The sequence below is a fragment of the Penicillium lagena genome, assembly GCF_028827675.1.
Source record: "Penicillium lagena strain IBT 129212 chromosome Unknown utg000003l_segment0_segment0, whole genome shotgun sequence".
NCBI lineage: Eukaryota > Fungi > Ascomycota > Eurotiomycetes > Eurotiales > Aspergillaceae > Penicillium > Penicillium lagena.
The window spans coordinates 216,969-243,416 of record NW_026623224.1 but is presented as its reverse complement, the minus strand read 5'-3'; the positions used below and the strand labels follow the sequence as shown (position 1 = coordinate 243,416).

At 47.9% G+C, this 26,448-nt stretch overlaps 11 protein-coding genes across 11 annotated transcripts; 6 read left to right on the top strand and 5 right to left on the bottom strand.

Moving 5' to 3' along the window:
- Positions 1-194: 194 nt before the first annotated feature.
- Positions 195-2,559, bottom strand: N7510_005239 (uncharacterized protein; the record flags this gene model as incomplete). Its single annotated transcript, XM_056977165.1, has 6 exons — positions 195-538; positions 613-1,103; positions 1,162-2,109; positions 2,174-2,348; positions 2,414-2,451; positions 2,525-2,559. Coding segments are annotated over 6 exons (2,031 nt in total), but the record flags the coding sequence as incomplete, so codon positions are not given.
- A 1,014-nt stretch (positions 2,560-3,573) lies between these two features.
- Positions 3,574-5,427, top strand: N7510_005238 (uncharacterized protein; the record flags this gene model as incomplete). Its single annotated transcript, XM_056977164.1, has 1 exon — positions 3,574-5,427. One exon carries the CDS (start codon positions 3,574-3,576, stop codon positions 5,425-5,427), a length of 1,854 nt encoding a protein of 617 aa, XP_056833196.1.
- A 654-nt stretch (positions 5,428-6,081) lies between these two features.
- N7510_005237 (uncharacterized protein) lies at positions 6,082-6,816 on the bottom strand (the record flags this gene model as incomplete). Its single annotated transcript, XM_056977163.1, has 1 exon — positions 6,082-6,816. One exon carries the CDS (start codon positions 6,814-6,816, stop codon positions 6,082-6,084), a length of 735 nt encoding a protein of 244 aa, XP_056833195.1.
- A 979-nt stretch (positions 6,817-7,795) lies between these two features.
- N7510_005236 (benomyl/methotrexate resistance protein) lies at positions 7,796-9,331 on the top strand (the record flags this gene model as incomplete). Its single annotated transcript, XM_056977162.1, has 5 exons — positions 7,796-7,854; positions 7,909-8,656; positions 8,712-8,937; positions 8,997-9,226; positions 9,287-9,331. 5 exons carry the CDS (start codon positions 7,796-7,798, stop codon positions 9,329-9,331), a joined length of 1,308 nt encoding a protein of 435 aa, XP_056833194.1.
- A 381-nt stretch (positions 9,332-9,712) lies between these two features.
- On the top strand, positions 9,713-9,982 carry N7510_005235 (uncharacterized protein; the record flags this gene model as incomplete). The annotated part of the gene is made up of 1 exon (XM_056977161.1): positions 9,713-9,982. One exon carries the CDS (start codon positions 9,713-9,715, stop codon positions 9,980-9,982), a length of 270 nt encoding a protein of 89 aa, XP_056833193.1.
- Positions 9,983-11,483: 1,501 nt separating this feature from the next.
- On the top strand, positions 11,484-14,437 carry N7510_005234 (uncharacterized protein; the record flags this gene model as incomplete). The annotated part of the gene is made up of 5 exons (XM_056977160.1): positions 11,484-12,491; positions 12,548-12,757; positions 12,828-13,360; positions 13,410-13,634; positions 13,681-14,437. 5 exons carry the CDS (start codon positions 11,484-11,486, stop codon positions 14,435-14,437), a joined length of 2,733 nt encoding a protein of 910 aa, XP_056833192.1.
- A 449-nt stretch (positions 14,438-14,886) lies between these two features.
- On the top strand, positions 14,887-15,344 carry N7510_005233 (uncharacterized protein; the record flags this gene model as incomplete). The annotated part of the gene is made up of 2 exons (XM_056977159.1): positions 14,887-15,155; positions 15,194-15,344. The coding sequence occupies 2 exons, from the start codon at positions 14,887-14,889 to the stop codon at positions 15,342-15,344; spliced, it is 420 nt and encodes a 139-aa protein (XP_056833191.1).
- Positions 15,345-15,524: 180 nt separating this feature from the next.
- Positions 15,525-16,175, bottom strand: N7510_005232 (uncharacterized protein; the record flags this gene model as incomplete). The annotated part of the gene is made up of 2 exons (XM_056977158.1): positions 15,525-15,676; positions 16,046-16,175. The coding sequence occupies 2 exons, from the start codon at positions 16,173-16,175 to the stop codon at positions 15,525-15,527; spliced, it is 282 nt and encodes a 93-aa protein (XP_056833190.1).
- A 1,916-nt stretch (positions 16,176-18,091) lies between these two features.
- On the bottom strand, positions 18,092-18,852 carry N7510_005231 (uncharacterized protein; the record flags this gene model as incomplete). Its single annotated transcript, XM_056977157.1, has 4 exons — positions 18,092-18,222; positions 18,279-18,365; positions 18,421-18,555; positions 18,624-18,852. 4 exons carry the CDS (start codon positions 18,850-18,852, stop codon positions 18,092-18,094), a joined length of 582 nt encoding a protein of 193 aa, XP_056833189.1.
- A 2,136-nt stretch (positions 18,853-20,988) lies between these two features.
- On the top strand, positions 20,989-21,588 carry N7510_005230 (GNAT family N-acetyltransferase; the record flags this gene model as incomplete). The annotated part of the gene is made up of 1 exon (XM_056977156.1): positions 20,989-21,588. The coding sequence occupies one exon, from the start codon at positions 20,989-20,991 to the stop codon at positions 21,586-21,588; it is 600 nt and encodes a 199-aa protein (XP_056833188.1).
- Positions 21,589-22,884: 1,296 nt separating this feature from the next.
- On the bottom strand, positions 22,885-23,566 carry N7510_005229 (uncharacterized protein; the record flags this gene model as incomplete). The annotated part of the gene is made up of 4 exons (XM_056977155.1): positions 22,885-23,045; positions 23,096-23,222; positions 23,251-23,322; positions 23,471-23,566. 4 exons carry the CDS (start codon positions 23,564-23,566, stop codon positions 22,885-22,887), a joined length of 456 nt encoding a protein of 151 aa, XP_056833187.1.
- Positions 23,567-26,448: the final 2,882 nt, after the last annotated feature.

Below are 26,448 nucleotides of genomic sequence, written 5' to 3'. Positions count from 1 at the left end.
ACACTTTTCTAGGAAGCGGTCTGGGGACAACTGAATGAGCACATTAAACTGAGTAGCGTATGCAACAGCTGCTAGAGTGTTAACTTTCACCATGTTCCTTCGTTTCAGGGCATGGTATGTTGTTATTTTTAAAGTTTCTTATAGTATGGCAACAGTGCTAAGGCGGTTAGCAAGAATTCATGATTTCACTATATCTATTTTTCATGTTCATCGATCGTCTCGCTACCACGGATTGGACCTTTCCCATTCAAACTAGCACTCTCCTCCGAAATCTCAGACCCATGGCGCTGATGTTGCCCATTGCCGCCATCCAATGGTGCATGAAAATGTGACATCGGGCCAGTTACCACATTATCAATGGACTGAGTTGACAAACTGCGGTGGTGACTCGGTCGGAAGGATTGACCTGAATCAGACACTGGAGTCTGTGGTAAATTGGGCGAAAGGGAAGAACCTCGCGCCATACTGAATCCCGAGGTCCTATTGCTATTAGAGGAGGAGACATTGAATTGGGTCGGGAGTTCGATGGGCGAGGAATCTTTTGGTGTTAGTATCGCATGTGGATGATGTATACTACTTGCAGGGAAATAGACAAAGAATATGGTAGCATACCGTGCATCTCGTGGAGTATACCACCTCCTGATTCCACCGAACCGGGAGACACCGACCTCTCGATCGACTCCTGCATTGTTTGCGCGCCTGTGGATGTCTCCTGACCGGTGGATGTAGAGTGTGGACCAGCCATAAGCGCGGTCCGGCCACCCCCGTACATAAACATAAGATGTTCCGTGCCGTCAGCTTCCTGGATAACTTCGTCCTTTTCAAGCTGGGGGTGCTGGGGGTGCTGGCGGCGCTGGCGATGTCTGCGAAAGAGCCAGAAAGCGGCGATGATCAGTCCAACGACGAGTAGGCCGCAGAGAACGCCGATCACAGCTGCAGCCCAGGTCGGCAGGCCTTTGTGATGCTTTGTGGTGCTGTCGCTAGAAGTCGTGTTGTAGGGCCAGTAGGTTGCGATGGTTTTGGTGTACTTTGTACTGAAGATACTTTCTAGAGAGGAGTTGGTCCATGATGATGGAGCTGTGGTGGTTGCACCTCCAGAAGAGCTATAGATAATATTAATTGTGGTGATTCTTTCTGTTCTGTTGTTGGCTGGATACTTACTCTCCACCTATTTGCGCTGATAAAAGATCTGGTACTTTATAGTCGCTCCACTGCGAGGGGTCATAGGCATCCTGGAAACTGAGGTTGTTGAGGTTGAAGTTAACCATGACACCCCCCTCTAGACAGTGCGTTGAATCGATACGATAGCCTCCAATGGCGAGCATTTGGTCTGGATAAACCTTGATGCATCTGTGTCCACTCCGGCCGTGTGTGTTTGTCCCATTGTACACCTTGACCCACGTAAAAGAAGGCAATGACAAGATATACACGTCGTCATATGGATTTGAGTTTGCATTGAGACCATCGTATCCTCCGTAGATGTAGATATTGTGTGATGAGCCGTCTGCTGCGCTAGCAAGCACAGAGCAAAACTCGGTCAGCTGCGGCGGTGTATCGCCCGTCGTGTTCTGGAGATACCAAGTCTTGGTATTGGCATCGTATACCGAGACCGTCTCCATGAATTTCGGGCTCAGATCTTTGCTGAGTGCCTCCTGGGATGAATTCAAACTTTCAAAGAGTCCAGCGGGGTTGACCACGCCCCCGATGGCTACCAGGACTCCAGCCTCAGACACTGGCACCCAAACAATCTCAGCGTTGGCACGGCCTTTGATGTAGCTCGGCAGTGTATCGGTGTCCCATGTCTCGGAGCGCATCACTGACATGTTCACCGTAGTGAATGTGTCCGCCGTTGTGTTGGCCAGATAAGGAGGATATGTGAAGGAGCCCCAGTCTGGGGCATGCATTCCACTAAAGTAGAAGCCTAGATTCTCGCTCGGTGCTGATGCCCCAGCTCCGTTGGTGATATATGTTGTCACGTTGTCTGGTAAGTCTTCCGTCCACCACATTGGCTCCCAGTCTTGAATAGTCGCACCGTACTGATAGGCTTCATAGCCAAGCACAGCATTGCCAGATGGTACCTCGTCATTACTAGCGGGAATCGCGGCGCCCCTATGATGGTTTATTGCAGTTTAGTATTTGCTGTATGCCTGGTAGAACATTGAATGGTACAAACCCATAAAGGTAGAACTCATCGTCGTTGGCAAACATCGCGCCGTCAATGTAGGTTGGATCTATATTGCTTCCGGCACCACCGGCAATGGACATCGGGCTGAGTACATTCGAGAAATTCGAACTAGTATTGAACGAAGTCGAAAGATCGAAAGTGTAGACGGAGCCGTCAAAACTTCCTGTTGCAGTTGGTTAGCTTTGTATATCTTCCAAATTTGTCGGGCTCGTTCAATATGGTCCTTACCATCAGACGTGTCACTGGTGCAATTATCCGAGTATATTCTGGAATTGTCAGCACTAATTGTACTTGTTCCATTCATTTTAGGTCTTTCCATACTGTGCATACCATAAGTACCCTCCATCTATGTAAATCGTATCGCGAATGACGTTGGCTGTCACTGTCAGTACAAAACTCCATCGCGAGTGCAAGAAATGAGCTCTTACCACGCAATGATTGCCAGTTACATATCGAGTAGCCGACCTGTGTCTGATACACGCCACATGTTCCCACTGCGCGTTCTATCACAACCGCCAACAGCGTCAGAAACGTTCCTAAGAGAAACATTTTTCCACCGATAAAGTCGCAGGCGTTCTCGTCGCCGTCCAGCTTCTCACAACAGTCTCCGAATGGGATTCGCGGGATGAGAAAAGGCGGAATCCAATTTCACATCGCCAAAGCTCTTAGGCGGCCTAATGACTGTCGTATGGATGAGTGGTGAGCGCTACTATCGCATGACTAGGGCAAGTGGAGGGAACGGGGCGGACTAACCGAATCCCAGTCAGCAATGCGGCTTTGTTTCCCACCTCTTTGATGCCCGAAGCTCCCCGCCATAGAGGGCCCCGTGCACATCGAGGCGACCATTCAAAAGAAACAAATTATGCACAGGCTCTTAGATGCATCGGAGCTGAGTCCGTCTGATTTTTACAATGAACGGCAGTAGCCAAAAACATCTCTAGTTTTTCCCTAGTTCGGGATTATATGCATTCTACATACCGCTAGTGCCCAGTAGCGGGCAAGAGCAATACGAGGTCTGAATCATCCTGTTGGACGATGCTACTAATCAGTGGAGGGTTACAGGGCCTAACAGCTGTGCGCGCCGCTGAATTGGCTAATATGCATCCACAGCTGCAAGCCTTTCAGGCGTGCTGCAGGCCTTAAAATTCTCATCCCGTCTTTGTGCTCGAACTCGGTTAGTCGATTTCTTTATCAGCGGGCGGGGCTTTAGTAGGTCACAACAACATAAACATTCTCGCACAGCTAAGGAAATGAACTAGAGGACCGTGCACGTGTGCCCTAAAGCTTTTTCTTTTCCCTTCCCTACCATCGTGGGCGGATTCTCTTCTGTTGTGGTTTAAGAGTCATCTCAAGCTTGCAAGCAATCTTCTCGAGAAGAATTCGCGACGATGAGGTCCTCGGTCGCTTGGTTGTCGCTGTTTGCGACATCTGCGTTTACTCTGTCAACAATAACGAACAGCAATGACGTCCCTGCCACCATCCCAACTCTGGCGGCAATTACCCAATTGATGGAACCCAGAGACACATCAGGTACTGACCTGGATGCAACGATCACAGTTGGGGTTACGATTTGGGTTGGTGAAGGCGAAGTTGCTGAATGTACGGTCACGGATACTATAACCGACACCACGACCGACATCACCACCGATACTGTCACAGCATGTACGGAGACATGTACAGTCACAGATACTACAACCGACATCATCACTGATACTGTCACAGCAAGTGCGGCGACAGTTACTGTAACAGATACCATCACCGACACGGTGACTGAGACTATCACCATAGGTTCTACCACTTCTGGACAAGTTACGACGACGACGCAAACGCAAACACAGACCCAGGTTGCCCCCGTCACTGTATGCCCAAGTCTCGTCACAAATCCGAGCTATACACCCATCACTCAGTTGCCCGACGACTATACCTGGGGCTGTCCACCTGGATACCTTTGCAAACCCCCTCATACAGGCGACCGTGCGGGCTGCAATGTTGAAGCTGGTCTTCCCGCTGATACTTACGTTTGTTCACCCGACTACTGCATTGAGGCTCCGGTTCCACTATTCAACGATGATACTGGCTACAATGTTACCAGTAACTACTACAACCTGGACCCTATGGACTTTGGTCTGAGCTATGATATCCTTGACTGTGCTGAAGAGTCTACAACGGGTCCCAGCAAGCGCGAGTTGCTCCCACCTCATGGTAAAAGTGAACAGCTCATGGATTATTCCCTTGATCGACTGACCAAGCGGGTGAACACGGGTTATATACCCAGTGGGTGCTATAAGGATTGCAATATCGTTGGTATCATCGCCGAAGAAACTGGAAAGCAGGCTTTATTGTGCGCTGTCGGGTCTACGTTCCTGCTGGACTTGGGTTATTGTGAGGAATGCATCAGCGCCTCAGCAACTTTGTCCGCCTCGGCTGTATACTCATCTACATTGCTGCCCACATTTGCCCAGTGGTTGAACTTTTGCTCTGATCAGACGACTTCGACGACTTCCTCGAGCACCTCGGCAACGACAACTACCACCGAGGTAACTACTACTACCACCATTAAACAGTCGACTACTCCTAGCACTACGACAACTACGAGCACTGAGATTAGCACTACGACAACTGCGAGCACTGAGACCACCACCACCACTCAGAATCCGCAGACAACAAGTTCAGCACAAACAACCACTGTGTCAACAGAGTCAACTACAACAGGTGAGCAGAGTACAACTTCCGTATCTGGCTCAACAGTGACAGTACCCAAATCAACGACGATTATCTCCGGGTCAACCGTGACTGTCCCCGGGTCCACGGTGATAGTGTCTGGAACGCATACCTTAAGCACTGTTACTGGAACAGCGTCTGGCTCAACAGTGACAATACCCGAATCAACGACGGTTATCTCCGGGTCAACCGTGATTGTCCCCGCTTCCACGGTGATAGAGTCTGGAACGCATATCATAGGCACTATTACTGGAACAGCGTCTGGCTCAACAGTGACAATACCCGAATCAACGACGGTTATCTCTGGGTCAACCATGATTGTCCCCGCTTCCACGGTGATAGAGTCTGGAACGCATATCATAGGCACTGTTTCTAGAAGTACCTCTGCCTCTGGAGGTCGGACTGGTTCAGCTACTTCGCCTGCTTCTAGTGTTCCCTACAGTGCAGCATCGCGGGCGAGGGACGTTTCTCATATAGGCTTGTTGAGTCTTTTGTTGGCTCTTGCGTGGATTAATTTTTAATTTTATATGAGGTTATGGCGGAAAACGCACGGACGAGATATGAACTATATAGACCTATGTTGCGGGAGCACTATGTGGAAGGTGTCGCTCGGGAACATGGTCTTCCAAAGGCCGGTCAGCCTCCACAGCGCCACCTGCGTTAAGAGGCCAAATAACCCTAATCCCAAAAGTTGAAAGTGGAGGTTCCAAGGGCTCAACCGTAATTTGCAACCGAAAAATAAGAAGGGGGTGGGTTGGGTAGCAGACGGGGAGTCCGGTTGGGCAGGTGAAATTGTAGGAGTGCGGTATTGAGTGCTAAACCGAAAACCGGGGCGTGCACGGGGAGCCACTCGAAGCCGGCCCAGGGCGGGGCTGGAATCAGACCGCAGGGCCGGCACAAGGAGCGATTCTTGCGAGCGAAGACTGTTTTTTTTTTTTATGTCCGGCATGAGGTAGCAGCATGGGTACGAAACGTAGATAGCAATAGACATCACACAAGCCACAAAAATCCAGACGAAAGTGACTCCATATCCATGTGTCCGATTGCTAGCCACTGAGAAACTTTTCTCCGCTATCCACACCGCGCTCGTGCCACTAGCCACTCCTTGGTCCTCTCAGCAAAAATCCTCGACAAGGAAGAAAACGTCCTACACTTGATCCAGTCAATCCATTATCTCATATATTGGCCTTCCCATTATGCGAAACCAGCAACATTGACATGAACATATCCCCATCGGGGCCCATTGGGATGACCGGTCGAGATATACTAAATTCATGCCAGGAGACTAACTTTGTCGGCACGTCCTGACCACGCCTTTCTCCTGCTGACGCAATCCAGGCTTGCGGAGTTTCCGCTAGCCATAGCCCAAAACGTCCATCGAAGGGAAGAGCTTCCATCCGAATCTTGTTGTCAGATAGCTCGTACTGGTGTTTATTAAAGACACAAATAAAGATATGTGCCGCGAGAATGGTCCGTCGAGTACTTTCGCCGAAGAGCCATCCTTGCCATGGAGTCAACCCTTGAGTGGTGATATCATGGGCGCGCATCTCAAGATTATCGATCCAATTCGACAAGCGGCTGAAATACAGCCTCGTTGCTGTCTGAATGGCTGTATCACCGCTGAACATGAATGCCACCATGTATAGCATCAATGCCTGCACCGCAGTCAAGGCATCATCCATGGTACCATTCGTAGGGTCGGTGCGAAGCAAATGTTGAAAAGATTCGTCTGACGGGCCCAAGTTTGAACTCGGGCGGAGGTTATCCACGGCAGCGATAAGAGGGTTCACTCCCTGTGACACACGTCGCTTGGGGTGGATGAATACCGACGGAAGGCTTCTCAATACGAAACTTGGGATAATAGACAAAACCCAGACGACATACTCTATGCCCTCTCTGCTTTCGTGCATGGGCACAATAGCCGATGATGGGCCATCTCCTTGCGACAACAGCTGCTGAAGCAAGCATGCACAGGTCCATCGCTGACTGCTTTCGTCCGTTTCCACATCGGTCGCTGACTCTCCATTGCTTCAGACGGCATCGGCTCCAGGTCATAGCTGCAATCGAGGCTTTTCTTAGAGCACCGCGCGCAGCGAGGGAGTTTCACGATGCATCGCCGTTTGGCAGTGGTGCAATTCTGGCAGGCTTTGCGCAGTGTCGTCTGTCCTCCGCCGGGTTCCATGACGGTCCAAAATTGAGCGGATGGCGGGATCGGAGGTTTTGCAGAGGCAGGGCACCGGAAACAATTACATGCACTAGTTAACGTCATCCCGACTGAACATCGCCGGTCCATTCTCAATACGGTTTAGTTCCCACTGGGTTGAGTACCATCCGCCCAGGTGGATTGACCCAATTGAGTTTAGTTTCCGCAGGTTCTCTCCCTTCGTACGTCAAATGAATGGGCGAATTCCGTTAAAATATATAAGCATATAACATTCTCGGGTTTAAGAGCATGGAGTTTTCGGTATTTAATTACGGATTTAGGAACAGACCTTGGCTTTGGCCACCTCATATAGCCTTAATATCTAGAGCGCGTATGCATATAAAACCTCACACGACCACGATCAAGGACCGATAAACTGATATTGACGCAAATAGCCTTGAGCGCATTGAGCACGCCAACCATGGAATACATGTTCAGGCATTCTTCTGCTGGTGCTCTCTTCCAGCTTGGCTTTCCTGGAAAATTATCATTCGATCGGGTTAAGTCAAAGGACATTGAAAACTCGGCACTTGACGCAGGGCTTTCAACCCTGCAAGTAGCAGACCAAGCAGGATCGGACAAGAGAGCCAAAGAAAGATACTCCTCCTATAAGCTGGTTCAATGGAACGGTGACAGTAGGTTATGTCCCCCACTTTATAAGAGGTTTCATTCACTCAAACCACCAGATGATCCCGATAACCCTCACAATTGGTCGTTACGTCAAAAAGTGTGGATATCCGCTATAGTAAAGTAAGAAAAATTTTCTTTTGCCAACTTTGAACACCTGCTTATTCCACAGCCTATATACGTTTACGGTCTATGCTGGATCATCTCTGTACACTTCCAGTGAGCAAGGTATCATGGATGATTTTCATGTCGACCAGATTGAGGCGACACTTGGGCTAGCACTGTACGTACTGGGGTACGGTATGGGGTGCCTTCTGCTCTCGCCCCTCACGGAGATACCATCTGTCGGTCGAAACCCACCATATGCCATCTCGGGCTTGCTTTTTCTCCTGCTCTGCATCCCGGGATCCTTGGTTCAAAATTATGCAGGGCTGATGGTACTACGCTTTCTCCTCGGTCTCATGGCGTCTCCTCCACTTGCCACGTCAGGGGCCTCTCTGGGGGACATCTGGCGCCCGAGCAGTTTCCCATTTGCAGTCGGAATTTGGGCAGCTACGACAGCCATGGGACCTGCTTTGGGGCCAACTCTATCCTCGTTCGCTGTCAGGGCGCTCGGCTGGAGATTTGCAAGCTGGGAACTGATGATCCTCGTTGGACCTACCTACATCCTGCTCATCGCCACAGTACCGGAGACATCGGGCCTCACCATCCTCTACTATCGCGCTAAGCGTTTGGTGGAGCAGAGGGGAGATCCGGCAATCAAATCCGAAGCTCAGATGAAGAAAGAACATCTTACCGTCAATGGTCTTCTATGGGATGCGCTTGTGAAGCCATGGGAACTGAATATCAAAGATCCAGCTCTGTTATTCACTACCGTATATTTTGGGTTGATCTATGGTATATACTATACGTTCTTTGAGGTATGTCACATTGCCATACCGATATCTTGAGCTCATGGCTCAGATAATAGTGCAGTCTTTTCCGATCGTTTTTTCGGTTGACTACGACTTCAAGCCGGAGATCACAGCTCTTATATACCTTGGTGCCATTCCAGCGGGGTTTCTTGCAGTGGCCCTGCACTCTATCTATATCAAACGTGTGCTCCCCAGGCTGAAAGATGGCTCGTTTGGAGATTTGGAGAACCACCTTGTTCTCGGCATGATATTCAGTTGGCTTATCCCGGGCGGCCTCTTCTTGTACGGTCAGTGAAAATATCTCTGGCTCAGGAGCGACTGTTCTCTTACTAATTTTCACGTTTAGCATGGTCTGCTCGTCCGTCTGTACACTGGATAGCTCCAACGCTAGGCTTCGCAATCCTGATGTTCGCAATGTACTTCGTCACGCAAAGCATCTTCTCATATATACCGATGATCTACCCGCGATACGCCGCTAGCATTCTTGCGGCCAGTAGCTTTGCCCGCAGTGCGTTCGCCTTTGCAGCGATCCTGTTTGCCGGCCCCATGTTCGATGCGCTAGGAGTGGATGGTGGTGTGAGTCTTCTTGCAGGGTTGACAATTTTGTGCGCAGTGGGTCTAATGTTCTTGTGGAAGTTCGGGAAGAAGCTCAGAGAGCGCAGCCAGTTTGCCATTGACTGAACGCGTATACCTATGGGCATTGAACGCGATGAAAATGTCTTTAGCAGAATTCAAGCCATGCCAGTTGTGTCACGTCAGGAATCAGCGACGACGACGCGCCATCTTCAGTAACTCGGAGAAGGCCAAGATGCCACCAATAGGGTATTCGAGGATCGTAGTGTTGGTCGAAGTGTGTTGGCGAATCAGTAGTTGTCGAGTGGTGTTGGAATCTGCCGCATAGACATGTTTGGCGTAATTTATTTTCTACAAACCCGCATAAGGAAATAACAAATAGAACAAGTCTCTCTAATTATTATCTCCATTGCTTGAGGCATGACATGTCATACATGTGCGGCGACTCTCTTTCGCGATACGTTAAGGAGTATTGCCAACCTAGCATCAATGTACGGGGACCAGGGCCGGTGGGAAGAGGCCGAGCAGCTCAAGGTGCAGGTGATAGAGACTCGCAAGACGAAGCTCGGCGAGGATCATCCGGAAATACTGACCAGTATGGCGAACCTCGCTTTTACCTGGAAATCTTCAGGTCAGGATGCGGAAGCCATCAGTTTACTTAGAAATTGCCTAGCCAAGCAGGAACAAACACTTGGGCTAAACAACCCGGAAACTTTAGCCAATTCTGAAGCATTGGCGAAGTGGGAAATGAAGGCCTAATTATAAATACCTAGTGAAAAAGGACGCTCTCGGTCAAATCTGATACAGCAGACGAATTGAGACAAGGACGGATATAGTATACAGTCGCGTAGTTATAAAGACACCTAGAGAGTCTTTATAAGGGGAGGACATTCATACTGAACAACATGAACAAAACGTAAAATATGAACAGGGTGATGTTCTTCTTCTGTGTCACCAGCGGACGTCTTGTACAATGTAGAATCATGGCGGCATAATATATTAGTCCTAAAACTCACCATCTCATTGTAAGTTCTATAGCCAGATCCCTCACTTCACTAACCCGAATATTGCATGTTTACATAGCAATTTCTACTTTACATGTAGTTCCCAAAATGATCTTTCCCCATCATAGATTGACTTCGCGGGGACTACTTTAGTGAAATTCGCTGCGACAAGCGGAGTCGCTGACGAGCTAGCTCATGTGTCAGTGTTCTTGATAAAGAATTACAAGTAATTTATAGAATATGTCAAAAATGCTATACCGCTAGACCAAAAAGCACTATAGGCTCTTGACTAGCCAATACAGTCATTTTCATATTCGACAGAATATTATGTCAGTATAATGGTCTCCTGGGTAATTTATCCAGTCGCCGCATCCTACCGAAATACTCATCCAATCTACCCATATGGCAACTGTGCCCCGAGTTGGATAATTGGATAGATCACACTGAGCAGAGTTTTTCCGCTTCTCTGCCCCTATAAATATGGACGTGATAGCTAGACCTGAATACCATCGTTTTCAATCATTGTCACATGACACGACCTAGTAAATTTACTAGTGAATACCAGAAATCCAGACTCCGACATATTATATCACCTGATGGTGTCTTTCAATACGGTTCATTACTTGAAACACGGCTAAGCCAGAAATAGATTGGCGTGATTCAGGTTAGGATCTGGGAAAGATTCTATGAGAGCAAAGTAGTGAAACTGATTCCGCTCCATCCTGTACCAGAGTCGCAAACTATGATGGAGCTAGTGGTTTGAGCTGCTCAAGGGAGGAAGTCATGTTTGTAAAGACGAGACTCAAAAGTGATTATGGATAAACTGTTATAACTTTAATTTCATCAAGTCAATAGATCCAGAAACAACGCGGAAAGAAGAGAATGATCATATATACTGTCGGAGGGGAGGATCGAGAGAAAGCAAGTATTACCAGAAGACGGAGTGTAAAGGTAGCTGTCATATATTGCATGGAAATCCTGTATTGATCCTGCGGTGATATGGTACGAATGACGTCATCGCCACTGAAGCGTCATCAGCGTCAACAGACTTTTATGTGCCAGGTAGAAAAAGGAACAAATGATACCTGTCGCTTTCAGGGAATATATTACGTCCGCTATCTTTACTGTACCTTTATAAGCCCGTACCCTCATGACAGCTCGACCAAGAGGCTAAGTTTTATGTATCTTATATTGAGCTGTTGAATCGCACCTTTCTCGCTTAACGACGAAGTGGCGACCGCAAAGGCATATTCACAATGTCAAACAACGCTGGCTATATCGTCAAAGTTTCGAGAAACACTCCACCAGCGAGCGATGAGCACTCCAAACGAGCCCTAAAAGATCAGGATCAGGAAGTGGACCAGCAGACACGTACCCAGGGGAAACTAGGCACAGATCTGCAATACCAGCCAGGTCTGAGTGGGAATGAACCTGCAGCATCATATGTTGATGGGAAACAAAGTCAGATCGATGGGATCATTGCTCACGATCATACATCCACGACTCGAAATGCAACACACACCCACGACCACCACCATGTTACGTCAGGGCATCAAGTTGATGACACCACCCCTCTAAATGTGATTCAAACCGTAAAAGAGAGCTTTTATGCGCTGGATGGTATTGCAAGTGGCCAAAATGATCTACTTGCCGTCGATGGGTGTCACAATCACCTTGACACCATATCAGGCGGCCAGGTCCAAGACGATGCTGCTCCGGCTAAGATGCAGACACTACATGACAATACATGTGTGCTTGTTGGTGGTTGTAGTGGCCAGCCAGCATCTCAGGCTGACGGAACGCGCGAACACATTGAGACCTCACCAAGCGTTAACGATCTTAACAATGCTGCTCCCGCGATACTGACCACCTTTCAAGATCAAGCATATGCCTTAGTTGGAGCATCAAGTGGCTTGACCACACCACAGGCTCACCGGAACCTCAATCACCAAAAGACACTTCCAGACATCCACAGCAATGTCAACAATAACCCTAGTATGGTGGCTACTTTGCAGGATCAGGCCTATGCACTGATCCAAGGCCCGGTGGAGGTCTTTAGGAAAGATTGTAACGCAGACAGCCACGAGCTAGCGTACGATGTACCGAAGACCCGAGGTGCTATCCAGACAGATTACCCTAGTGGCAGAAATGCTCAAGTTGCGAGAGACATTGGTTGGCATAAAGCTAACGTAGAGATACCCGATCCGTTGATTGGCGGTTACACAAACGAAGAGCTTTTTGCATTCCTCAGACGCTTCAACAAGGTGAGGCTTTATTGGTCCCTACCAAGCATTCACAAGACTAATTTCCGACTGATTAGGATGTCTTCGATGTCAAAGCCGTGCCCATTGGAATTGCAAGTGGCCTCGACCTCAATGATGCGTGGTCTCAAGATCATACCACGGATAAAGTATCACTGCACCTACAACGCGTTTATTTGACCATGATTCTTGGCATCGCAAGTCTTGGCAAGCATGTCTCGCGGCTTCGTTCCTGGAAGGAGACCCGCCGTACATCAGCATTTTGTGCGGTACGTTGGCTATAAATCCACCGCTGAGTTATGAACCCCTAAACAAGGTGTGTGGTGACATTTAAATTAGATCTACTTTTCTGCATGGCTATTTGATCTGTTAGCGCCGCTTGTTCTTGGAACATTGATTCTATTGGTGTCTTCTGTAGAAGCTCGCAACGCACTCTTTCCGCCAGCACCTCGTGCTCTGGTGAACATCAGGACAGGCGGGATCCAGAAACCGCAAGCAGGTCAGCTAGGTACTAATGATACACTCACTGGTGCACCGGAAAAGCAACCGTATGAAGCTATCGAGGAGGAAGCAGCCAATTTCGTTGACAACGTCAGGCACAACATTCAAAGGGCTGTCGGTATGCATAATAACTCTCAACGGGATGGAGATCCGCTAGAAGGAAAGGTTCCCAAGCCTATCAGGGCAGCAGTAAAAGCTGTTCAAGGTGCAGGTTCCGCACCAGGGCATGTCACTAAGAGTACCGATCAAACTCAACAGCCGATGGAAGAGATTATATGGGCTGGAGTTAATCCAGAAAGTATTACCAGAGTCCTTGACACAGCGCCACATGTGATCGGAGAGATAGCTGATAATTGGGAGAGAGTTGCGAAGTAAGTAACTCCTATTTAGCCTTGAACGGATTTACTGACCCACCTTCAGCGCACTTTCACCAACCCCACCATTTTCTCGTTTTGCCTTTCTTAGAATCAATGCTGTTCTAGCAACTTTATTTCTCGTATCAATTTTCATTAACTATTACATGGTCTACAAGGGGACAGGGTGTGCCATTGGATTCGTCATTTTTGGCGATCCAATGCTGACGCCTGCGATAGCGTGGCTCAAACAAAATATGCCTTATTACATGGACCTTGCACAGCCCAAGAAGTCAGTTTCCTACCTTTGTGTCCGAACCATTGCTAATTATAAGTAGCAATGTTCTTCGGGGCGTTCCCACAAACACGCAGATCGCAATCACCCTTCTCCGCATCGGCGAAGCACACAATACGCCTCTTCCTCCTGTACCCACGTCCATGCCCGTTGATCCGGATCGTCCAAATCTTATTCATGCTGAAGACATCCCTCTCGATGCTACCCAACCCGAAGTCCTTGACGCTGTCATGCCTTCAGCTGCTGAGAAGGCTCATAGTGACGACAGTGAAGAGCAGCCAAAACACAAACATCTCTCCAAGTTCATTCGTCTTTTCAAAGGCCATGCCAAATCTGTCGTTGAGACGAAACTTGCAACTGATCACGTCCGGGCCGCAACTGGCTCGCAGAAGGCAAAAGGTCATTTAGGCGTACTGCCTAAGACGAAAAGTATCGTCTATGCCGGGCCAAGCGAGTACAAATGCCGATTCGAGGGAAAGAGTGGCTGGGCAGTCATCACAGAGTCTGCTGGTCCGATTCTGTTCTTCACACGCGATGACCCAAGACCGAGGAGCTCTAAAAAGCTCAAGCCAGCATTTGAAATTGCCGTGAAGGATATGAAGCGACTGAAGAGGACAACAGCCTTTGTAAATACGGCAATTGAGTCAATGGCAGCGTTTTCGTCGGAGAAGGAGCTGTTAGCAAGTCTAGAGATCGAGGATGAGGAAGAGAAAACTTGGAGATTGACAGCGATACCGGAGCGGGATGAATTGTTCAATCGCTTAATCTCGATTGGCAATCAGAGATGGGAAAACTTGTGATTTATCTGCTGGTTTAATAACTTATGTTTGAGCAAAAGTACCTGATAGTGCCTACGAATTGTATAAATATCTCTAGATCCCTCTCTGCAGCTCCCTTGACCAGAATTTTCTTTTGGAGTCGATCCGTAACCTTTGCCACAAGAATACCCTGTTCTACAATTCGAAATCCACTAGGGGGTCCCCCTTCCATAGGCTCCGCGCCGCCACGCGTGTGTGCCTCGATCGACCTGCCTCGTCCGCCAGCCAACTCGGGGGGGTCCAATGCCCATAGAGAGGGGGGTGGGGTGCGATAACTATAGAGGGAGAACAGGGCTCTTCATCCAGTGATGACAACAAAAGCCGGATGATATCATCTGAACATTGCTTCTTGCTTCTTAAAACATGAAGACGTAAGGACAGAGCCTGATGTTGCCTTTCTTGACGAGCTTCTTCAAAGCAGTGCTCGCGCCATGGACCAGGATGTCGACATACCCAAAGTCAAGCAACCTGATAATGACAATGAGGTCGACATGTCCGCTGCAGAAGCCATCAAATTAGCTGCCGAAGAAGAAGATCATGATGACGGTGATCAACGCCACAAAACAGCCAGCATTGAACTCGGTGATGATGACGCCGATCTCACCGTGCACCTCTCGCGCGCCGAGTCCAGGCTCTACGATACGGAGGCAGCCGACGGCGACGAAGAATACGAAGGGGAGGACAGCGAACCTAAGAACTGGTTTCATTCTCTGCGGCATCTGCGCTCCCCGGGCCCAGGTGGTCTGACGATCCTTTTACACAGTTCAAACTGTGGGCTCGAGCCGATCAAGATGTACGCGTTGAACGACGCCGTCGCGGCGGTGCGAAGATCCTTGTTGATGAGAATGGGTTATTCGGCAAACAACCTATTTTATCGTTCAAGCGTTGAAGCGCCGGGCTTGTATATTACATGTTTTTGAGCTCGCTGCAATGAAGCGTTTGCCTTTAATAAATCTGATGATAATGAACAAGAAGGGACAAACTATGGCATCGCGCTTTCTAGGTGATTGAGAGCCATAGTAAATATACCAAGCAAACTCCAAATTCTCCACCAATCTAAAGGAGAGCCTTAATAGACCACCGTCTGGTTATTGGCGAAGCCCTGAGCCCAAGACTCAAGATTGAGTTGCGACTCCACTGGGTTATAAAAGGTGACGGTCTGGCCGTCGAAGTCCACCGTGATAGAGGCAATATCGCACATATCCGAGGAAACGACACCGGCTGTACAGATAACATGATAAAGATCAGTCGAACGTCCCAGGCAGTCGATAGATAGAATAGAGAATGAACCACTCACAGCCAACGCAAACTTGCGCTCCACTATCATCCACACTCCAGGTCCCTGTGAAGATCTGAAGGCACAAGCCGGATTACGTGATCCTGTTTGTCGTTCTTTGTTGCTCTTCTATATTTAGTCTGTCTGTTTCCTTTTCCCTTCTGTTTCTTCTTCTTCTTTTCTCTAGTTTGAAGATTTTCGTAGAATGTCACTTCTTCCTTTTTGTTGAAACTGGTCCCTCACAGTCCCGATAGGATCGTTGCTCTGCCCGGTGCAGCCATAGTAATGATAGAGATAAAACCAGCACTGGCTACCCTCCCCAGTAAGGTCAAAGAACTCGGCGAAGGAACTCACTTCATCTCGTGCCGCCAGAGTGGAATTGCCAGAACCTATCATGCTGGCGAGTAGCGCCCTAGTGGCTAGGAAAGCAGATGGCAGAAACATTGTGAATAGATTGCGAGGACGTATCGGTATGGAGAAGAGTCAATGTAACGGAATTGTAGATGTCAGATCAGGAGGAAGGCTCTTGTTCATATACTGTTGTTACGACTTTTGGCCCCCTGTCGCCCCAGTTTAATCTATGCGTACTCTCGCTTCCAGAACGGCAGGATCTGCTACATACATATGGAGTACAATCCATACATGATTCCTTAGCTTAGCGAGGAAACCTCTTGATTCGTTAATTACGGATATTCAAACATGAAATCTTTTCCAGGTTGGGCCTGGCTTATTTATTGGGGCTCCTTAACAGGGCCTATCCGGGTTTTGATCGGCGGGCTCTAAATTGACGATTGTACAATGCAAAGCAACGAGCAAATCCAAGAAAATTCATTTCTATGTATAAATTTTTGACTTAAGAAACCAGGAATCTTCGTTGAACTCCTAATTTCGCTCAATCTGCCTTCGTTAAGTGGAGAGAGACTACGGTAGATATACGCGAAATCTATATATACCTTGTTGGCCCCTCTTTGGCCATCCGCCAATTCCTTGGCCGCCCTGGCCCCCAATTTGGTGGAGTATGCTCAAAGAAGCTGCGTAAGCTTACTTTACGTTATATACATCTGTAGACCAAGGCTGCGCACAGTCAATCCTTCTATCTATAACGTAAACCACGGGCGAGTGGCGCACCTGCTGTGACCACACTTGATAGGATCTTAACGGGTCTGCGCTTGACGGGACCGCGTTTGGCATCACTGCGATTGAAGACTGCGTTTGAAAGGTGACACAGGACATAGACTTCTGTAGATAAGTAGAGACTCTTCTTCGGTCTCTTCTTCCCTTTCTCAACTTGGATCTCCCGTCGACTACGTACTCAAATTGAATTCTTTATTGATCTTCTTTCTTGATCTGACTTCTTGATCTGACAACCGGTCACACCTGCCCCCAAATCGCGTCTCCCACGCATTCCTACTCTCCTCAAACATCTACTATGCCGCCAAAACGCAGTACCTCGGGCCCTATACCTTCGAGGCGAAGGCCCGGGGAAGTGGTCAGGCGATGCGCACCAAAAACGTCGGTGCACGAGGGGCGGGCCCTCGATTCGATCTATACTAGACGGGATCGTCGAGGCGATGTGCTGGATCGGCTTCCCCCCCCCCCCCCCCCATAACCCCCCTAGTCCTCCAACCGTGGTTCCAATCCGGGGGCCCCTTGTACGGACGGACGAACGATCAGGCCACGCGCCGTCGATTCCCCGGAGTCCCCGACCTGGTTCAGATTCCACGACATGATCGTAAGTCGGTGGGACGAGCCTGGTCGATCGGACGACGATAGCCGGGCAACCGCAACCGCGTGCCCTCTTCAAGTACGAAACGGGTCACAACGCCATCGTCTGCTGCGTGTGTCGCGTAGGGATCCCGGCCCGTATGAAGGAGCGCCATCTCTACGACACACGGGATTCTCAACCCGACCGAATGCCAGCGACACCTCGCCGCCATCCCGGACGGGACGGCCCCGCTCTACGACCACTCCGACTTTGTACCACTCCCGGACGGCTCGCATCCGTTGCCGTCGCTCGCGATCCACGATCTCTGAAATAACCTCTAAATACACAGATAGATGGATATCCTGAATTCTCGAGATGGTTTCGTTATCAATCCACTTGTACGTAATCGAATTTTAGACTACGGCCTGTAACTCATCGGGAAGAGGGAAAAGCCGTGTTCCGTTGACATGATCTCGAATAGGGCAGTCTATGTTGAACTCTGCATCCGTCGGCCACAGGTAGGAGCGTAGGCCCTTTTGCGGAGTGGACTAATGAGATTGACGGATAGAGGTAATCTTATGGATTTCACGACACCATTTACCACGTAGAGACATCCACGTTCATTTTTTGGAGTATGTTATAAACCTCAAAGAATCTATGTCTCCATCCACCCTTTCTCGTTCTGGTCTGCGAAGCTCTCCCAATATGGATGCGTTTGGACCCACTCCTCTGCATCAACAGCTGTTGCAGACCTCTCATAGAACTCGGTAAGAAGATTGTTAAGATCTATTTAACCGTTAATAGCCTATCCAATTTACCCCGCAGTCTTGTTTAATACTTACTTTCAATTTCGATGGGCTTTGAGGGCTGCAAAGAAAAGCGCGAAATGCCTTCTCTCCATAAAACCAGCACAGGGGGAATGGGAGTACCTAAAGTGATGAGCCTCTTTTTCCGGTTCAATTTGAAACGATGAGTAAATCATACCTCGCTGGATACAGATCACAGTAGGATTAAGCATAGGCTTGCCATCATCAACATCTTCTTGGTAATTCGAGAAATCAAACTGAAGGATTTGTTGCATAAGGCGAGAGTTAGGCATGAAAATTGGCCCGTTGGAGTCTAGGACAGAGCCAGTACTTTTAGTACCGCATAGTATTTTTCATAAAAGCAAAAAAGTCTTTACTTACACGGGCTTGACTTCGAGATCATCGCGTGAACTAGCCCATCTCCTGACACTTTGATACCGTCCTTCCTATGGCGGGTCTCCTCTTGGTCCGCGTCGTACAATGTCGCTTTCCGGTGAAGTTGAAACCGATGCATCGTTGCTGGGAAGGAAGCATGTGTGGAAAGTAAGGAGAATTTCCGCGTATGGTTGGGGATGAGCCTGGCGGCTGGTAGCGTGTGGCTGATGAGCATGGCTGTGATGAGGTCTATTGCAAAAAGAAAAATTCAATGGGATCAAAAATTGGGGCAGAAGAAAGGGAACGCGAAAGCAGATAAATATGAAGACGGTAGGCTATTCCCAAATGGCGTGTGAACATAGGTTGTCAGCCTGAGTCCTGCTTCGATTGATTCAGAGATTAAGAAGATATGAAAAGGCATTCAACAACAACTGATAACGAAATACGCCCGACGTCACGTGCATCATCCGGGACTCGGAGATCCCCAACCGTGTCGGCCACAAACCGTTCCAATTTCACTGCCTACGGGCCCGCCCGATAGCATTTAATCCACCCCTACCCTCCAAACCACTTCAAACACTGAATATCAGGCATTAAGAGCCTCGGAGTAATGGAAGGCTCAGTGGATCTAACCATTGATGGCTCATCTTTTACAGAACTTGTTCAACAACCCTTGCTTGAAACCAGTGTATTTGTTCCGAAAAATATCGTTTGTGACTAGGGGAGAGACCGTATCTGATGTGACTGTGTGCCATGCCTTGTATGAATAGTTCCAACTTTTATATCTTTTCTTCTTTCCTTCTCCAACTTGAAACTCCCGTCGTCCGGGGGAGATAGGCCAATGACGCCTTGCCTCTGGCGGCGGGCGAAAGAAGCACGCTAGCTAGAATAATTCGTTCGTCGCCCGCGTGATGGAACTTTTACCTGCATGCCGCAAGTACGGCATAGTGGTAGGCTGACAGTGTAATTGAGTCGAATGCATGCCGACATGTAATTGATTTCCTGTGACTGCTAGACTTGTTCAACTCCTTCCAGTCTGGTCATCTGTATGAGTATATAGGCGGTCGGACACAACTGGCCTGTCCAGGCTGTCAATACGAAGCCCACATATGCCTGCCACGGTGTTGTATTGTCCTGGCTATACACAATCAAACAGGATGTGTGACCAGCCTGAGGCTGTACCTTGAGCATGTGATATGGTTTCTGTTTCCGTAGATAGTTCTCTTTGTTTATCCCTCTTCTTTCCCTTCCCCATCTTCCGATGTCCCGTCGACCACTGTACCCAATATGACTTCCTGATCTCTGCTGGATTTCTCCTTGGTAGACGCCCGGTCACATTCGATTGGCTATCTGATCCATTCACCGTTGTATCAGATCGCTTTGAAACCCCATATTTTGACTTTCTGGTTCTTTTTACTGAAGGACACGACAAGACTGCAGCTCTAAGATTCGGGGAGTTGGATCAGGGCTGGAGATGGACAATCGAGCCTATTTTATACTTTTCAGGCCAGAACCCATGGCACCTCCAAGGTCTCAATAATGACTTGATAAGAAAGAGACAATATACCTACATCAGATTCTTGCTGGTCATATCCTGAAAATGTGCAAGGCTACACAACACCTCAACCTCATGTATGTGATCACTTATCTATACAGAAAGCTAAGATGAACAAACTTTTCATGCACCTCAACATTGATTGTAAGGAAAGAAATCATAGTTCTGATGACGCCTCAGAAATGTGTGGTGCTTGCCTAAATCTGTCTTTCATAATGGTTTGACCCCTTTCCAAGTTCAACAGCCATGACATCGTTGAACATCAAACTTTTACTGATGCGACATGATATGGTCGGCTTAACGCGCTGGGAACAGCTTAACTACTTATTACTCTAAGGAGTAGAAGCGGTTGCTACGGCACTATGCATTTTAAATGAAAGTAATTTTATCCTGTAGGAGACTTGCTTTTGGTATAGTAGATTCCGAAAACAGTTTAGCCCTTTGACACTTACGTTTAGTTTTGAGGCTTGTACCCGATACCTCGCAAACTCTGATTGGGTCAGGGTTAAAACAACCTGTGCTTGGCCGTATAAAACGTATTGTGCTTTCGCGTCTAATCAATCGTTGTAAATTACCGTATAGCCCCATGAAATGTTCTAGGGAGGAGATCCCCTGACTCGCTACAGGCGATCTTGTTCGTATTCAATGATGACTCACTAATAAATCTGCTCGCTAGGATCTAGCAGCGAGAGATCACTAACGAGAGAAAAATGCCCTTTGAAAATGATCTTACCTCGTCCTGTTGACTGAGATTCAAGACATCGAAGTTTCGCTACTTGTCCCACAACCTTCAGCCAGGTTTTCCAGACGATCGATATGAATCCCTTTCCACTGGAACCCTACCGTTCCGCACGCCTCCTCTACCGTGCACCCGAGGACAGCCCAAAAGATGATGTATTCTTCCAAACTCTCTCCGCTGACCCCTCAATCGGGTCTATGACCTCACGCGCCCTACAACGGCCGCTCAGTACTAACGAACGGAAGGAGATGCGGGCCAAGGCTGAGGCTACGCTATTCCTGTCGGTCATGATATGCATCATCCCAGATGAAGGCTCAGATAAGGATCCCGAGACAATTGGCGTGATCCATTTGAAAGGGCAAGCTTCTGTTGCCGCACATAATCGCACACACGAATTAGGGATTATTATTGCGCGCCAGTACCAGGACAAGGGATATGGGCCTGAGGCTATATCGTGGATGCTAGATTGGTCTTTTTTGACTGCCGGGCTGCACCGCGTTGAGCTGACGGTCTATGAATGGAACGAGAGGGCACAAACTGTGTACCAAAAGCTTGGATTTGTTTCCGAGGGACGTAGGAGGGAGTGTTTGTGGAAGGGTGGGAGGTGGTGGGATAGTATCCATATGGGAATTCTGGCGCATGAGTGGGAGGCGAAGAAGAAGGCTGCTGATTTCTGAAACTCCGATTGATGAAAGCCTGAGCGCATGGAGCCCTAAACTGCTAGCAACTCCTAAACAATTGAAATGACAAGCTTCTTCAGTCAAATCTATGATTAGTCGACGATTACAGAGTCTGCCTACTCCAACAGATAGGGCTTTTGACCAGCCAGTCAAAGTATGCCAGCTAGCGATGCATAATGGAACAATTCTAGCGGAGGAAAATCGCGCTTTACGCGCAGGAAATGCAATGTGACCGGATGTCAGATCAAGAAAGAAAATCAATAAAGAATTCAATTTGAGTACGTAGTCGACGGGAGATCCAAGTTGAGAAAGGGAAGAAGAGACCGAAGAAGAGTCTCTACTTATCTACAACAGTCTATGTCCTGTGTCACCTGTCAAACGCAGTCTTCAAACGCAGTCTTCAAACGCAGTCTTCAAACGCAGTCTTCAAACGCAGTCTTCAATCGCAGTCTTCAATCGCAGTCTTCAATCGCAGTCTTCAATCGCAGTGATGCCAAACGCGGTCCCGTCGAGCGCGGTCCCGTCAAGCGCAGTCCCGTTGAAATCCCATCAAGTGTGGTCACAAAGGGCAGATCTTGAGGCAGAAGAGTACCAAAGGCTGATTCAAAGGGTCGAAAGAACGACAGCTGAGACTAATGAAGCTATCGCTCAGTCTGACGCTTTACTAGCCTCTGTGAACGAAGAGACTAGTGAATTGGACCAAGCACTTCGTGAGCGCGGATTCAATTTTTAAATCTGCTTTAAATCTGCTTTGAATTTGCTTTGACTTTGCTTTGACTTTGCTTTGACTTTGCTTTGGAATCTGCTTTGGAATCTGCTTTTAGTTCAATTACTATTTTGGGGGAAAAAAATAAAAAAAATAGCACTTTTAAAGTGTAAAAGAATGTTTATACTCTTTTTATAAATCTGAGATATTATTTATTCTAAATATTAAGAAGTCGGAATCATTATCTTCATTGTAGAGAAAAATTGCTAAGTACAAAAAGAATCAAAGCGCTTTAAAACCGCTGCAGACTTTATGGAAAATACTGCTAGTAATCAATGCAGTCTGACATGTCGAAGAGCATATGGTAGTCACAATCTTTGTTAGTAGGACAGTCTAAGCGCTTAGTTAGTGCGTTTCAAACCCTTAGGAAGGGCATACATACTGCTAGGATTGCCTCCATTCGCGCAAGAACCGCAAGGGTAGTCATCCTCTGTCAACAAGCCACGATCCTTCAGGTTGGTGCGAGCCTAAGTCTTCGACACCTTATAAAGGTTAGTTTTAAGCGCTTTGAAAGTGTTTAGAAAGCTTCATACATGTCCACGACGAGTGAGAGGCACCTTAGGGGTGTCCGTCTCGGAAGTCGGCCCTCCAGGAGCAGCAGGCTCTTCAGCAGCAGCAGGCTCTTCAGCAGCAGCAGGCTCTTCAGCAGCAGCAGGCATGTAATCGGCCATCAGTTTTCGGTACCAGTCTAAAGCGTATAGCGATCACTTTCAAAGCTCTTTCGTAAGGGAAACTTACCCCGAATTTTGTCCTTCTCTTGAGTCGAGGGCTTGCCAGTGTTATGCTGAGACACTTCGACCCCATGGCTCTTCACGTGCCGGCGCAGATTACGAGTATCTTGGTCTTTCCAAAAAGGGTGTAAGCACTTATAAGCGGTTGGGAAGTGTTCTTACCTGCTTCCGGTCGCAATCTTCAATCCGGCAGAACGCTTCGCCCGGCATCACAATGTACGCATCGTTCTCATCCTATATTAGAATTAGTATAACCACTTTGAAAGCGCTTGCAACCCTCCGTTTTCTCTAACAGAAAGTTCGTCGTACATCGAGCACCACACGACCATGTCCCCCACCAGATATATATCCTGCCCCTCGGCAAATTGGTTGCTACACTTACAAGTTCGAACTCGGGGAGGGCGATGGCGCCCCCGCGGCCCAGCTCCAGGTACCTTTCATAGGGGGCAAATCCTGCAAGGAAAACCGGGGGAGCCATCCTGAAACGCCTCAAAAGCACTTATCAGCACTGTATCTGCAGATATCTGTGATATTGAGCAGTGAACTCACGTGATGGCTGACCCGGGGGGGGGGGGGGGGGAAAGAGGAAGGCGGTGATAGAGAGAAAGAAGTGGGAGCGTGGAAATACGAAGTTCAGGTATTGTGGGTTCGATCACATGACTTTGTTACTAATGCAGACTAACCCGATTTGGACTAATGTGGGTCGTAGTCGGGAGTGAGCGTTTTGTAAATGGCAGCTGAGCTGTACCCTGGCTCAGCGCCGTGCTCAGTTCTACTCAGGGAGTAAGCAGTGAGCACTAAAACGGAAAGAGCAAGCCAAGACTTGCCAGGCATTATCCATTACATATGTAAATGAAAGCCTGTGAAGCCACAAGGCCCAGTGCTTCAGTGAAGGTGCTTTCAATATGTGCAAACCTGTGCATGATATTCTCTAAAGATAGACCTATATAGCACCGATCATATCCAAGCCCTGGCAGAGATCCTGACAGAACCATATCCGAGGCCCTTACTGTCCAGTACTTACTGTCCAGTACTTTTGTCGTTCTTTATAATGCAATCCCCTTGTCCCACCGGCTAGGCCACGGCTCAGCACATATCCTCGGTGCTCCCGCTGGTGGCCCATTGGTTATCTCCCACGATCGCTCCAAAAGGAAAGCGGCTTGCTAAAACATACAGGGCTAACACTGCCCCTCCTCCTTCCATCCTCGGCCTAGTACAGTGCTGCCATTCGCCGCGTGATGTGCTATGTGGCGTGGGCAAACAAACTCATATTTCATGTCTCAGGTCACTGCCGCACAATACCAGTGAAGGAGCCCCGCTGTTACTGCCTTACCAAAGCCACTACTTGCTTGCTTTCCTTATCCTGGTTCACTCAAAGCACGCCATACTGAACCCCAGTTTGCTTTGTTCTACCGTCATTTCGTCGTCCTGCACCATGCAGAATCTCCAACCTCACTCTGGCCAACTGTCAAGCAAGGAGTGGGATTCAGACGATGGGGAGCCAAGCAATATTAAGTTGTTAGATTCCAAGCATGCCACCTCAAGGCAATAGAGTTGGGGTAAATAGTTTAAGTCAACAAGGACTATACTGTCGTCTCTGAGATCTGTGCGAGAATTGAAGTCGATGTAAAGGGATTTGAGAGTAGGTAAACTCGGTCCTACGAGTAACTCAGCACGCGCGGCTCTGATATCAAGTTGTCGAGATGCCAGCATGGTGGATCCATGCATAAAAGTTTGTCAGCACTAAACTGCTTTTGTATTTTCACATTTTTGTTATTGTGTGCTTATTTCGCCTACTATGCATTGTGCACTATTAAAGAGATAGCCAGAATATCCTTAGAATGTCAGACTTCTTCTATCTTGCGGTCATGATATTACTAGTTGGGTAATTAATGGCGGATCAATTCTCCACCTGGATTCGACACAAGTCTTTAGCAAGATCTTAGTCATCAACGAGGTACATTAACGTGATAACGTATTGCCCGAGCGACCGCATTGACCGAGCGGCCCCACTAAAAACCCATCTCAAAAAATAACATCTCTTGTTTACCACAATAATCATGTCCCCCCAACGGTCTGATCGAAAAAAAAAAATTGATAGAGCAGGAGGGCCGTCTTTTATTAGCTATAAAAGCTATAAAAGATGGAAAATATTCCTCTGCTGCAGCTGCTGCGCGGTCTTTTGATTTACCAGTCTCAACTTTGAAGGCGCGCCTTAATGGGCGTGAAGCTGCTTCTGAAAAACGACACAATCGCTTTATTTTCTCTGAAATTGAAGAGCAATCGATTGAAGAATGGCTATTGGATATGGACACCAGAGGTGCTGCTCTTACACTGCCTATGTTGAGAGATATGGCCAATTTACTCCTTTATGCCCGAAAAACAACCCCTTCTACTGTTGGTAGAGATTGGGCATCTCACTTTGTCAAACGACATCCAAATTTGTCCACACGATTATCTCGAAAATACGACTATCAGAGGGCTCTTTCAGAGGACCCTCGAATTATCAAACCATGGTTTGATTTGGTCCAAAATACCATTGAAAAGTGGGGTATCACTTCGGATGATATTTTCAACTTTGATGAGTCTGGTTTTGCTATGGGAATTGGTACTACACAAAGGATCATTACCTCAGCTGAATACCATGGGAAAAGAGCTCTCCTACAAGCTGGAAATCGCGAGTAGGTGACTTCAATTGAGTGTATTAGAGCTGATGGAAGTGTCTATCCTCCACTCTTCGTTTTTAAGGGGAAATTCTTTCCTGAACATCTACGCATCCCTCTTGATTCAAATCAACCTGGATCTCGTCTAACTATGAGCAAAAATGGCTGGACTACCAATGAAATTGGTTTATGGCGGTTAAAATCTCATTTTATCCCAAATATTGGGAAAAGAGTGGGAAAATACTGCCTGTTAGTCCTTGATGGTCATGGGAGTCATTTAACCCCTGAATTCGATCAAATTTGTGAAGAAAATGATATCATCGCTATCTGTATGCCTTCTCATGCCTCTCATCTTTTACAACCTTTAGATGTGGGTTGTTTTTCGGTTTTGAAGAGGCTTTATGGAGGAGCGGTTTCAACCGTGATGCGGAACGGAGTCAATTCTATTGATAAGGAAGATTTCCTTGAGTTGATTGCAGACGCAAGAAAGGGAGCTTTTAAGACCTCTACTATCCAGAATAGCTTTTCAGCTACTGGATTAGCACCATTTGATGCTAATAGAGTCTTGGAAAAGCTTAATGTATGCTTGGATGAACTTCCTCCTCTTGAGATCCTCCTTCAGCGACCACTCTCTTCTGGCAGTGATAGTGATCCAAATACTCTCTGGACTCTCTCAAAATTTTCAAAATCGCAATCT